The sequence below is a fragment of the Panthera onca genome, chromosome A2 (assembly GCF_046562875.1).
Source record: "Panthera onca isolate mPanOnc1 chromosome A2, mPanOnc1 haplotype 2, whole genome shotgun sequence".
Lineage (NCBI taxonomy): Eukaryota > Metazoa > Chordata > Mammalia > Carnivora > Felidae > Panthera > Panthera onca.
In genome coordinates this window covers 163,558,196-163,572,286 of record NC_138340.1, presented here as the reverse complement: position 1 = coordinate 163,572,286, position 14,091 = coordinate 163,558,196, and the positions used below count along the sequence as shown (strand labels likewise).

General features: G+C 51.7%; 1 protein-coding gene across 10 annotated transcripts in view; it reads left to right on the top strand.

Annotated features, from left to right (window-relative positions):
• PRKAG2 (protein kinase AMP-activated non-catalytic subunit gamma 2) overlaps positions 1-14,091 on the top strand; it is a 256,695-nt gene that overhangs the window by 215,138 nt on the left and 27,466 nt on the right. For 6 of the 10 annotated variants that reach the window (XM_078437362.2, XM_078437357.2, XM_078437365.2 and 3 more), the window contains one exon: positions 1,813-1,919. In XM_078437362.2, the coding sequence (XP_078293488.1) occupies positions 1,813-1,919 (107 nt within the window). The remainder of the gene's footprint in view (positions 1-1,812; positions 1,920-14,091) is intronic. The other 4 variants (XM_078437360.2, XM_078437378.2, XM_078437384.2 and 1 more) reach the window with 1 other exon arrangement.

Genomic DNA, 14,091 nt, shown 5'->3' with positions numbered 1-14,091 from the left:
TGGGACAAGGAAAAGTAGAGAAAGGCGTTGAAGTTAAAGTGGAACAGACAAGCAAGAAAGATTAAATCCGGCAGGGAACTTGGCAGGGAGCCACTTGCTGACGTGGGGACGGGAGGCGGGGACCACGGAGGCTCATGAACGCCAGACCAAGACGCCGGACTATCCCACGTGCAGGAGGGGAGATACTGGAGGAGGGAGCTGGCCGGGAGGTGACGGGAATGGTAGAATTACGAAGTATGGTACCTGGGAGAGAGGTCAGGAGTGAACACAGAGAGTTGGGGGTGTTCACGTGGTTTGTCACGAAATTGGCAAACCAGGCGGCATATACTGAGCATTTACGATAGTAGGAAATACCGGAATACCAAGGGCTCCTTCCACAGTCGAGGAACTTGCTCAGTGTCACACTGTTGAACACTTATTTTGCTAATTCCTAAATACAATAAAGTAATTTTTCTTCCAGGTAGTTTTAATCTTCCCCAAAGGTACAGATCAGTGTGGGCTGAGCAAAGTTGTCAGAGAAGTCTCTTGGAGGTCTCTACTTAGAGCTGAACCGTGAGGACAGGTTAGGAGCAAGGCCACAGCAGGCAGGGGCGGTGGGCGATCCATCACCCCGGCTGGGATCACAGCTTTGGAATCTAGAGGCATCCGGGTCTAAATTCCGGTTCCGCAACTTCCCCGTCGTGTCCTCGAGCTGAGCTCTAGTGCGGGAGGATTTCACGGGGCCAAGAAGAGATGGGCAGAGTGTTGAAGATGGAGGAGAGGGTGGTTGAAGCTCCTGTAGAAGGAGAGAGCGTCGCATTTAGGAGGGACTAAGAGAAGGCCTCGCAGCTGCGGGGACACTGGGGCGCAGGCACTTGGCAGACGAGGCCGGGGATCCAGAGGGGATGCGTCTTTCAGGCCGGGTCTTGAAGGATTTTGTCTTTCCTGAAAGCCGTTGAAGTGTCTTCAGCAGAGAGGTGACGTGACCGAATCCATTCTGGGCGCGGTGTGGGCAGCCGTTGAAGAGAACAAGATCAAAAGCGGAGAGACCAGTCAGGAAGTTAGGGCGTTTGTCGGAGCCAGGCCAGCAGCCGTGGAGGTAGAGAGACGTGGACGGATTAGGAGACATCTGTGGTACACTCTGCAGTGAGTCGTGACAAATGGGTGAGGGTGGAGGAGGCGGCGGGACAAGGAGGAAGCCCAGATTTCTGCGTCATCGGTTGGATGGTGGTGGCGGGCGGTTCACGTACAAATACGCCGTACCCCCCACGGTACGAATGTGCCGTGACCCCCCAGGAATCACTGCCATCCCTTTCACCAACTGTCAATTAACATTTACGAAGATTTAAATAATCTGCGTACATGTCCACGTAGTTACTGTTTTCAGCGCTTTGTCTCCCTGTGTAGATCCATGTTTCCGCTGAGCAATTATGTAGATTATGTATTTGTTTGTAAGTTACATGTTTGTTTTCATTAACGCTGTATCATGACCTTGCTAACCTCATTTTTTTTTTTTTTTAGGCCTGGGAACTTTTTGTAGATTCTTTGGTACTTCCTGTGTAAAAAAAAAAATCATACAGTCTGCAGATACAGTTTTCCTTTCTCCTGTGCCGTCCGTACGCCTTTGGTTTTCTCCTTGCCTTTCCGTACCGGTGAGGGCGTCCAGCAGTGTTGAACAGAAAGAATCAGCACGAGTGAACGTCTTTGCCTTCTCACTCTTATGCGGCAGACCGCTCACGGTTTCCATGAAGTCTGGTCTCTCATACGTACTCTTCAGCTGATGAGGAAGTCCTTTGTCACTACTGACATCTGCCTTTTTTCTTTCCTTTTCAGCAGAAGACTCAGAGAGTGGCGTCTACATGCGCTTCATGAGGTCACACAAGTGTTACGACATCGTTCCCACCAGTTCAAAGCTTGTGGTGTTTGATACAACGTTACAAGTAAGTGTGCACCATTCGCATGGACGGCTGGCACGCCTCCACCTCGGGGACAAGCCCAGCGACACCCCACGCTCCGCACGTGCTGTGTCGTGCCCCCACATCGCTGTCGTCCGCGTTCTCGGTCCCCGTGGCAGCCGTGGAAAGAACGTGCCATAAACCGCTCTCCTCCTCCAGATAAGGGCGGTCGTTCTGGAGTCAAAGAGCTTAAATGGAAAGTTCAATCCATAGATTCTAGAATTCAATAACTCAGTCCACACAGGTGGTAAGAGGCGGGGTCTGTCTCGCATGTTACAGCCTGATCTATTAACCATTAAATTAATGCCTCCCTCAGGATATCCCGAGCTTTTCTCTTAGTTACATAGTAGAATGTACAATAAATTAATTTGAAATAATACTGGTTAAAAAGAAAAAAAGGACTAAGGTAGATCATCTCTTGAGAGAGAGCTCTGTTGATCTCTTTTAGTAGAAAAATTTTGAACCCGATCATTTTGGTATTAAAAGTGTGATTGTTGGAGCTAATTTTGTACCAATGTGACCTAATCATGCTTGAAAAGTCCTGGACAATACAGTCGATGTAATGATCAGATTACATCCAGTGTGATAAGTATATACACACATAGGTATCTAGTGTGCGTATTTGTGCATAAATCTTTACAAAGGAGTGTCTTCGCTTGTGCTCCCAGAAGCAGCCACCGAGCCAGGAATTGGTGGGCTCCCAGGGGACCGGAGGGGGGGGACTCGGGAAAGCAGAAGCCCTTCCAGGCGGGTCGCGGGCAAAGGTGTGAGCTGGGCCCCCTGCGGAGCTCAGGTAGGGGGAAGGTGCCCCAGCCTCTGTCACTTCGTCCGGGGCCATCCCGGGAGATATGTGCCCAGACGGGGCCGGCTCTGCCCCACGCTCCGGGCCTCTCCTCGTCCCTCCTGCCGCCTGGTTGTCCCTCCCAGCAACTTGTCCCTGTGGCTCGTCAGATGACACCTGGTGTCTTGTGGCCACTTTATCCACATTCAGTGCGGGCTTCGCAGGACTCAGGAACGTGAAAACAGCTTGTTCTTGTGTAATGTCATTTCCAGCTGTGTTTTTGTCATCATCTAGAACTACAGCTGATTTCTGTAACCTGATCTTCTATCCTGTGACTTAGCTGTATTCGCTTCAGACCAGGTAACCTTCAAGGTTGCTTCTGAACCCTAAGACCCTCTGATTCTTTGACACGGCGAGGACAGGGAGGCGTCCGCTATGCTACCATCCAGGGAGCCCGGCAGACAGTAACTTCAGGAAACTCAGTCTCTGCTGCTGTAACTGCACATTTCCGTAGGAACACAGCTGGGAATTCTCAGTTCCCAAAATAAACCGCTGCTAGATCACCCCACCTCCCCCGTGTTCCCACTCCCCAAAAGGCGTGTTACTTTTCCAAGAACCCCATCCCTGACCCTGGGTTTTCCACCAACAGAAAAGTAAGTGATGGCTAGTAAGACCTGTATCTGTTTTCCCTCCTGCTCGGCTTTTCCCTTGTCAAGGAGTTGACTTTCTCCTGAATTTAAAATTGAGCCGAGTGAGTGATACTTGAAAAACGGGATGTTTTGTGGGTTGTCAGAGGTCACTGATCCAGTGATATCACCTTCCTAATTAATAGAAGCTGTGTGCATCATCCCCTGGAAGCCACGAATCCTGTGAGGCCCTCGGCTTTGAAGGAGCTAAAATTTGTCACCAGGGGAAGGGGGGGGCTGTCACGGGGAGAGCAAAGTTAAGCACTTGAAGGGTCGGAGCAGAGTATTTTGTAGACACAGATGGCAGTGGTAGTCGTCGATCCATCTCGGGAGCAGGGCACATAGTGGAGAGATGGCCAGAAGAGAGAGTGCCAGAAACAACCACGTCTCCTCACTGAGGGGGGTTCAGTAAATCCTGGGATAGGCGTATCATAGAACACCATGTAGCCAGTAAGAAGAATGGAAAAAGTCAAAGTGTCTGAGTCTTGGTTTTGGCTCAGGTCCCGATTTCCCAGTTCGTGAGTTTGAGCCTGGCACGGGGCTCTGTGCTGATGGTGTGGAGCCTGCTTAGGATTCATATTCTCTCTCTCTCTGTCTCTCTCTCTCTCTGTCTCTCTCTCTCTCTCTCCCCCCTCCCTCCCTCCCTCCCTCCCTCTCTCCCTCCATCCCTCTCTCCCTCTCCCCCTCTCTCCCCTCCCCCTCTCCCCCCTCCCTCTCCCCCTCTCTCCCCTCCCCCTCTCCCCCCTCCCCCTCCCACCTCTCTCCCTCCCACCTCTCTCCCTCCCTCCGCCCTCCCACCCACCTGTCTCTCTCCCTCCCTCTCAAAATAAGTAAATAAACTTTCAAAAAAAGAATATATTTTTAACTAAAAAAAAAAGCAAGTTGCAGAATCATACATGTATCATGACCATGTTATTCTGAGGGTACACAGTACCAGAGTCGTAACCCCTAGGCGCAGGCAGGCGTGGGAGACAGAACGGACACATGGAGATGGTTCAGATGAATGAAAGGCTGCCCCCAGGGGAGGGGAAAGAACAGTCTGGGACGCGGGTTCAGCCCCCACCGTCGGTCTCTGAGAAGCCCGCTCGGGTTCCCGTGGTTGGGTTCTGCAGAATCCCCACTTCGAGCTAGCGCGAACGGGGGACCCGCATCCGGGCGTCGCCGTCCTGGCACAGTGGAGACCACAACGACAGCCCGCAGCTCTGCCCGCTCGGGCCCGGCGGTCCCCACTGTCCCGGGGCTGCCCCGGGTGGAGCGGTCCCTGCCACCGCTGTGCCCCCAGCTGGGGCCAGCCTGCCGCGGGGCGCATCCGGAAAGCAAGCCGGTTCTTCCCTCCTCGGGAGCGCCGCCAGACCGCGGGTGTGGACCGAGGAAGGGGAGGCACGCAGGCTCCGTCCCCGACACGCCGTGTTCACTTGCCGGCCGGTGGCCGTGGCGCACGCTCGGCAGCGTGGCTGGACGGTCAGATGACACCCGGTCACGGGAGCTCGGGCGGCACGGTCGCTGGGCATCGCGGGTCCTCGTTCCGTCTCCACCGGGGCCGAGCGGCAAGCCGGGGGCGGTTTCTCAGCACGAAAGCGACTGGCCGCAGGAGAGGGGGTGGGTTTTCGCGGCTGCTCTTCCACACTCTGGGCGGGTGCCCTGTGGCTCTCCTGCGACACCTGACGGGGCTTCGGGCAGGATCCCTGGTGTTGACTTTGCCGGTGACGGGCCCGTGTGCACGAGGAGCCTGGACTTGCTCCGGTCACCGGAAGACAGCTTCTATGGGCGACTCAGCCAGTGTGTCAGAGTTAGCCACTCACATGTGCGCGTTGCTTCCAGAAACCTCCCCAGCCGTGTGCGGCTGGCAGGGCGCGTGCCGGGCAGCCCCTTGAATTCCACCGGGAGGAGCTGTGGCTGATGCTCCGGCCTCCCCCCCGCCCCCCGAAAACTCCCCGTCTCGTTTCCTTCCGCGTCACCGAGGCGTCTGAAGTGTTGCCGCCTTCTGCCCGTCAGATCCTGTCGGCGCAGTGTCGTCAAGGTCGTGGACCTGGAGGTGGCAGGTGGAATGTCGAGGTGACGAGCCTCTGTGCAGAAGCTTTAAGGCGGAGAGCAAGAGGGCGACGTAGCCCGGAGGCACGTGGTCCAGGCGCCCTGTGCCGGATGCTAGCACGCTGCTTCCGGGGGTCCCCGCAAGTTGCCGTGGAGAGAGAGTATGCAGTCCGGGCGGCAGCGACAGGTTCCCCAAGACACCACATCTGGGACAGCCACCCAAGAGTGGGGCGGGGGGGGGGGGGGGGGGGCATTAAGAATTAGGTAGGCCTTCCCTACGTAATTTCTTTTTTTAGCAACACTCTACAAACATAACCATTCTTAATAGACTTGTTTTTTTGGAGTTTTGGATTCATGGAATAGCTGAGGAGTGAGCGTGGAGCTCCCAGACACCCCGTCCCCAGGCCCCCACGTTTCTGCCATCTTCCCTCCACGTGGCACACGCTCGTCACGGTTCACGAGCCGGCACGTAATTATCACCGGACTTTTGGCCTGACGTCATTTTTCTGTCCGAAGATCCCACCGAGGTGGTTCTGGGAGATTTGGTCATCGTTTCTCCTTAGGCTCCCCTTGGCCGTGGCAGTTTTTCCGGACTTCCTTTGCTTCTGTGGCCTTAACGGTTTTGAGGAGCGCTGGGCAGATCATTCTGTAGGGTACCCTGCTGTCGGCCCCGACCTCGCGTTCTTCTCATGGTCAGACTGGGGTCATGAGCTCAGGAAGGAAGACCACAGAGGTTCGGTGCCATTCTTACCCCGTCGTATCAAGGGTGCGTACTGTTAGCATGTCTTACCACCGTTGACCTTAATATCGGTCACCTGGCCCAGGTCGTCTTCGTCAGGCTTCCCCACTTCCCCGCTGTCCCTCTGAGGAGGAAGCCACTGGGCACAGCCCACGCGTACGGGGTGAGGAGCTGTGTTCCGCTTCCTTGGGGGCACAGGAACTGCCCGAGTTAGCTTACGTAGTAAGCTGATTGATACAAATAATGTATTAATATCCCATTTCTTTATTCAGTCCTGTATGTCAGCAGAGATTTGTAAATACAGGTGTTCCATTCAATTATGATCCATCACTACTTTATTTTCTTGCTCAAACCATTTCAGTCAGTATAATTTTTAGCAATGCCAACGTGAGAGCGAACGGCAGGCATCCAAATAAGTGTTTGCCAAGCACACGTTTAGTAGAACACGCAGAAAATAAAGAACGAAGAGCGTTTCATCAAAAGCAAGCTCAGGGAAGGGCGTGATGAGGAGGGGCCACCCAGGGTCATGTGAACTGGGGACCAGAACTGAGATCCGTAAGTGCAGAGGGGACAGGGCTTGCTCGTGTTAAAAGACAGAAGGAAAGAGAAGGCCGGCCTGTTGCTCGGGATTCACGCTGCAGGTGCCAAGAAACAGGAAGTAAAAGTCTTCCGCTCCTTTTGAACTTTTTCCACGTCAAGGACAATGATCTTCAAAATGGGAAAAGTGCAATAAATGGTGATTGGAGGAAGTTGAACCCTGAGATGGGTGTGGAGATTATGAAGGGTAGTCTCCGCGCTCAACCAGTTTGCTTTCTGATCCAGATGAATCACGTTCTAGTGTGATAAGGGGCGTAGAAAGCAGATTGCCAGGCTGTCGGTGACCTCGGAGGAATTGTGGAAAGTGGTCTGTCCGTGCCCCAGGCTAGAGATGAAAGAAAACGAGATTCCTCAAAACTCAAAACATAAAAAAAGCCTGTGGGTAGGGCGCGTGGCCCCAATCCCAGGTAAGACGTGTGAGTGAATTATTCATAAAAGTAAAAGAATAGTAATCGCTAGGAACCTATCATGAATTGACCAAAAAGGCCGCAGATTGAGCCCCATTTCCTTCTTGGACTGTTCCATCGGGGTGGTCAAGCCAGGACAGGCAAATCCCGGCTTCAGCCAGACAGCTGACGGAGCCTGGCACGGTGTCCTGGTGGACAGGACGCACAGTGCGGTCTGTCAGCTCGGTGCGCAATTTGATGGCTCGCCGTGGACCTCCAGAGAACGTTCGCTCGTTAAATCTCAGCCTGGAGCACGGTTTCCAGTCGCGTTGGCTGCCTCTTGTGCATCGTTTTAAAATCCTCTTACGCCGCCTGTGACTCCAGCCCCGCCTCACCTCAGGCAGGTCCCTCGGGGTGGGGGTGACCCCCCCCCCCGGCCTGCTTTCTCAGCAGAGGATAGAAGCCAGTGGGTAACCGCCTCCACCTTGCACCCTCAGGGCGGGCAGTCCTCAGAAGATCCCACTGGGACTCCGTGGAACGGAGGAGTCAGTCTGCCCTTCCTGGCGGCCACCTCAGCCACCCATCGACATACCCTGCCAGCCCGTTTCAGCCGCATCCTCCACACCTGCTCCTGGGGTCACAATTCCCAGATAAATGACCGCAGGCCAGGCTCTGCTTTCTGGGGAACCCAGGCTAAGAAACATAGGATTCTTTTACCCTAAGCCCATCAACATTTGGGACGGCGACTTGACTGCTGACTTCGTTGATGACGTCGTCTAACTTACAGAGGACTTGAGCCCAGGTGGGAGAGCTAATCATAAAATACAGAAAGATTTCTCAACAAGCCAAATAATTCTTAGGACCAGTGAATAAGTAGATGGCATCCAGGACAAAGGAAATTCTAGCATCCGTATTCCCGAAAAGAATAAAAGTGGGGGCAAAGCACGTTGCTCAAACCGGGGGGAGGAGAGGGTGAACCTGCCATGCCCCTGCCCCCAAGGCTTACACTACCTGGCGGGGCCCATGCTGACGCCCGTAGGCAGTGCACTGGGGACCAACGTATGGGTTTTCAAAGTGAGTAGTACAAAAACTTACAATAGAAAACAGCAGCCTCTGTCCCTGTTCCTTACGCCCTTGTCACACTGCCCGGAAACAACCAGTTCGGCTGTGAAATCTAGACTTGATTGCCGTGACACCTCAGTCCAGTAACTTCAGCCGTGTTTTACTTCCGGGTCTGGCGGCCCTGTGTTCCTGCTGCCTGTGTTGCCTCCTTCCTGCCCCCATCCTCCCAGTGTGTCTGGCTGTCAGGGGCCGGTGAAATCCTTCCCGGCGTGCTGGCATTATTCTCTGTCCATTCTATTCACTGCTGAGCCCAGTGCAAACTGTAGTTAACGTTTCCTTTTTTGGTACAATTCAGTGTTCTTCCTGGAGTCTAGAACTCTCCTGTGTTTTACTTTGACCACGTACATCTTTTCACACCTCTGACTTCTTGACGGAATTTTCCGTGTGGTCAGACCTGTCGGATGTGTTTGCAGCTCCGTTTGGAGCCACTCCTTCTGGGTCCTTTGTCTTCCTGCTCTGGCTGTCACTGCCGGCCTGCTCGTTGCTGTCTCCTGAGCCTTCGCTTCTTGTAACACCTGTCTACTGAACATGTGCTTTCTGCTTCCTTGATCTGTTCCCTCTTTTGGGGAGGGGGGGCGGACGGGGGGTGGAGTACATTTTTTCAGGAGCTTCTGTCTTCGCCCACTCGGGCTGCACAGACCCAGCACAGCCTGGGAGCTTGAACAGCAAGAATTCACTTCTCACAGTTAGGGAGGCTGTAAGGCCAAGATAGAGGCGATGGTCACTTCACCTGCACAGTGAGGGCTCTCTTCCTGGCTTGCAGATGGCTGCCTTCTCACTGTGTCCTCACAGCGCACATCTCTGCCACTAATCCCATCAGGGGGTCCCCAGCCCCAAACCCGATCACGTCCTAAAGGCCCTTCCTCCACGTACTATCCGTATTGGGAGTGAGGGCTCCAACCTGTGAGTTCTGTGGGGACACGTTCAGTGCGGAACACTTGCCGTGGAAGCGTGCACGGGAGATCCTTACACGGAATTTTAAATATCTGTGTTTCCCACACTCACTTTACAGACAGCTGGGTATAGAATTCCATAATGAAAATAATTTTTATTTAGAATTTTGAAGGCATTATTCCCCTGCCTCTGACCATATTAGAAATCTGTTGTGATTTCTTTACATTTTTCTCTACCTTTTATACGTGGCTTTTTTCCCCTGTGACACTTTTGGGGTTTTCTCTTTCTACTTTGAACTCCCAAAATTTCATCCTGATGTGCCTCGTTGTGGTGATTCTCTTCACTGAGCCGGGCGGACGGCATGCCTTTGGAACCCGGCGTTCGCGTCCCTCAGGGCTGTATTCCGTGTAGCGTGGCCTCGGTAATTTCCTTCCTGTTTCCTTTCCCTGGAACTTCGACCAGCGAGTCTTGGGCCCCCTGAGTTGGTCCTTTAATATTCTTATCCTGTCTCTCTCTCGGCCTTTTTGTTCTGCTTTTTGGGAGTCTTGTTTTCTCCGCCCTTCGGGTAAGACGCAGATAAAACTAGGACTCGTCCAGCTTTGTCAAGTGGCCGGTGAGTCTGGCTGGCTGTTCATAATGAAGAACGAGCGCCAAGAATTGAGTGGATACGTTGTGTTCACAAGTGGGCTTCTTGGTGGGTTCCACTGATCTTGTTCATCCCGGAACGTTCTCGTCTGTTTGTTGCATTTGTGGAGCAGTTTCTCCAGAAAATGGCCCTTTGTCAACGACGGCAGGTGGCTGTGGTTATTACCTGATCGGAAACAGCCGTCCTGTTTGTTTCTGGCTCTGTGCCCACCCCCGCCAGGGCCTCCGGTCCTGGGTCTTCCGGGAACAGGGAGAGGCCGCTCAGCTTCTCTCCCACCGGGCTCAGCCCTTCCTCTTGGTTACTCGTTAACCTCCCCCCCCCCCCCCCACTTTCCACCCGCAGGCCTCCTGGCTCATCCCTTTTCCAGCTTATATTCCCTATAGTCTGGGGGTGACCTTCCAGGAGGAACAATTGTCAGGAATGATTTTACTCTGCCATTTTTAAGCTGAAGGAGACACAAGGGAAACCCTGGAACACAGAAAGGGGCTGAATTAGGTGCCGTGGCAGCAGAGAGAAGGGAGCACCTACTCTGATGGGAGTGACCCGGGTAGGTTTTGCTGTGGAGTTAGAAGTCCAAGGTCAACTGGGTTTTAGCAGGTAGAGTTGAAGGGAAGTTCCTTTGAAGCAGACGGGACACTGTGACGCAGAAGCAAAAAACAAAAAGTTCAGTTTGTGGGCTGGGGCTGGGCTGCGGAAGGGCTTGGACACCTCACCTGAGAAAGGCTGGACGCCTCCTACGCAGGGGACAGCTGTCAGACCGGAGAGCTGCCTCCAGGTAGTGTAAATCCACTGGGCAAATCCTGATGCAAAAATGTAGTACAGAACCAGATTGGACGGTTCTAAAGAGCTCTAGCTGTTCATCAGCGTTAATTTTGAAAGCCCCACCATCTACTTCATTACTGAAAATCGGGGTAAAACCGTACAGAGAACAGTGACGCGTCAGAGGAACCAGATTCCCATTTTAGGGAACTCAGATGTACTAGTTGGCATGAGACGGCCCCGCTCTCTTGGGGCTTGTTACTATTTTAAGAAACCGTTTATTAAAATTTTATGTTCCATCGTATCTAATGATCAACATTTGGTTGTTTGAAAATCCTATTAAAAGTACATTTTAGGGGCCACCTGGGTGGCTCAGTCAGTTGAGCGTCCGACTTCGGTTCAAGTCATGATCTTGCGGTTTGTGGGTTCGAACCCCGCATCGGGCTCTGTGCTGACGGCTCAGAGCCTGGAGCCTGCTTCGGATTCTGTGTCTCCCTCTCTCTCTCTCTGCCCCTGCCCGGCTCATGCTCTGTCTCTCTCTCTCTCTCTCAAAAAATAAACATTAAAAAAAAAATTTTTTTTAAGTACATTTTTAAACGGACAACACTTTGAGCAAATTGCATTTCAGTTGAAAAGAAATTTTCCGAGGTACTCAAGATCCCCCAAGAGTTTTTTTCCTGCAAATTGGAGCCAGACTGCACCAGTCTTCCTTTTGTCCTGTTTACCGGTTAACTGGTAACACTCCGTGCCGTCTGTAATCGTGAAGAATTTTCTAAGTCTAGTTTTAAATTGCTCTTCAGCCGCACACACATGGTGTTGAGAAAGCCAAGGTTCAGAAGGAGGTCCGGCCAGACCACAGGAGCCATAGGCAGGCCTGCCCTTCTGGGGCCTTGTGACACGGCCCGTGCGAGCGCAAGGGTGTCTCGTCCACCTCACGGTGTTGTCCCGGGTCTTCGGAGGCTGGGACTCCTCCGCGATGTAGGGACATGTCAGCAGTGCCTGTGGGTGGGATTAAAACAGTGGCTGTTTCTCTCCTTCTGGTCGGACCCCTCTAGGGTGGGAAATTAAAGCATTTATTCTGTTTGGTTCTCGGTGCTGACCCCATGCCGAATATCCTCACCTACGAGCCCGGTTAGTCCGGTGAGGAAGACATCACCTGTTAACCTCATCGTGTACCTGCGAACGCCGAGGTTCAGAGAGGGTCAAGGGCCCGAGCAACCCAAGTGGGACTCTAGTTGGCCTGGTGATTTCACCCGTTGAAAAGAAAGGGGGCTAGGAGGTACTTTATGTAAGCATTTTCCTTATCTTTCGATGGTTCTGCCTCCTCTTGCAGAAGTGATGATACTTTTCACATTAAATTCTTAACTTCCTGTTTGCCGTGGGACTGCTGCCTCCCTGGGGGTTCTTCTCACAGTCTACCTTGCCACTGACCTCCAGCCCCAGTGTTCACTGAAGTCCGCACGCCTTATCAGTGCCTGACTTCCGTGTCACGGCCTGTGTGCCCCCACCGGTGGATTGGCCACATGCGGAGTCGGGTGCTGGCCTTTAGACGCCTATGGCAACCTCATAGCAGTTATAGGGCTGAGTAAGAGCTTTTAGGTAGCAGATTAGTCAGGGAAGCGAGATGTTGTGTTTCCGAAGGAAGAGTCATTAATTTGAGAGAAAAATGGCTGTTGGCGGCTTGTAGCCTCTTCGAAAGCAGTTGTGTGTCTTTTTCCTCCAGCTGATTTTCTCTTGGCCTTTGATTCTTAGCATCTTGTCTGTGACATGCGCTTAGGTGTGGTTTTGTGTGTGTTTAACCTGCCTGGGGTTTATTCGATTCTTTTTAATAGCATCCAGCTTTCTGTTGAGATGCACCTATTTGAAAAGGATTTGGAAAACATCCACAGAAAACCTCCAGAATGACTGTGGAGCTCTCGTCACATGCCGCCTTTCTCTCGGGAATTGGGGCTTCTTGAATCTCACCTGCGTGCTGCACACCGGTGCTTTCAAACAGAGATTTGTGTATTTTGTCGGCTTGTATAGTTGTTTCATCATGGCCAAACTCAGAACCTTCTGGAATGGGTCTTCAACAGATATGGCCACTTAGGGTTTCATGAATGATGTTGATGAATGATTTTAAAATTGGTTTTCTTGGGGTGCCTCGGGGGCTCAGTCGGTCGAGTTCCGACCCGGGATCTCGGCTCTGGTCATGATCTCATGGTTCATGAGATTGAGCCCTGCGATGCGGACTCGGCACCGTTTAGAAAAGCAAGCTGAGCTGATAATTTAATGTGTTTTAAAATCGGTTTATCTGTGACTTCTCCCCCATATTCTTTGGCGGTATTTTCTAGGACTGCCATCCGGGATCCCCAGAGCGTCATCCAGATAGAGCTAGCAGACCATACACATTGGCACACCGCCCCTGGGGGCCATGTAGTTGCACGAGCGGTATGAACGTCTTTGGGATTCTTGATACAAGCTGTGGTTCAAAAAATATTTGGGCAGTTTACGGATGCCACTTAGTTGCCGATGCTCTCCCATGTCATCTGATTGGCCCTCGGGACCTCCATGTCCTCTTCCCTGCCCTCTGATGATCTTGTAGATCGTCGGACACAGTCCGGGACGGGGCTAAGAGAAGCATAGAAAATAATGAATGAGATTCCCTCACCCGCCAGCCGTCCCCGTACTCATGTAAGTGAACCAAGCGTCCACAGAAGTCGTGCCAAACAGAGGCAGAATGTGTCACAATAAAGGCATAAGCAGGTGTTGAATTGTTGACCCTAGTCTGATAGAAAGCCCTGGATTCCTATAATTCTCTCCTTTCTTTTTACTGTTAAGCTAATGGGTTTGGAATACAGTGGGTGGAGGGAAGAACTTTTTTCTTCCTTAGTTAAAAAGAAAACTGTGCCACATTAAAATTTTTTTTAAAGAAACGCAGGGTCACTGTCCCCGCTCCTTAATACAGTCTGATTTTCTGCTTATTTCTCTTTGATCTTTTCCATTTAAACACATATTGTGTATAATTATAGCATAAAATTTAATAGTCTATGTTTCACACTGCCATAAACCTTTTTTCTTTTTTCTACTTCAACAGAGTCTTCCTAATTTTTCTATTTGATGCTTTTTTTCTCATCTCGGTATGCCAGTATTTAATGTGTTCTCTTTCGTCAGGGGCAGATTTCTTTTCCAATGCCAATAATTAGAAATAATGCGACATTGGACGTCTTTGACTCCTACTCCTAAAATCTAGGATGACGCCATACTTCAGCAGAAAAAGCTAGCGCACAAACCGTATGAATATTTTCACAATTCGTCATACAAACCGAAGCTCAGAAACACAATTTATGGAGCCACACGCGGTTTTACAGCAGCACTTGCTTTAGGTGCTATCACTGAAAAATATTAGCCTTTTTAGCAGCTCTAAATAATACTTTAAATTTGCCTTCATCTTCATTCCTTTGGTTATTAATAAAGGTGAGCCGTCTTCCCTGTGTTTATCTGCCGTCCGTATTTAGAGAGTCCTCTTCAGCACTG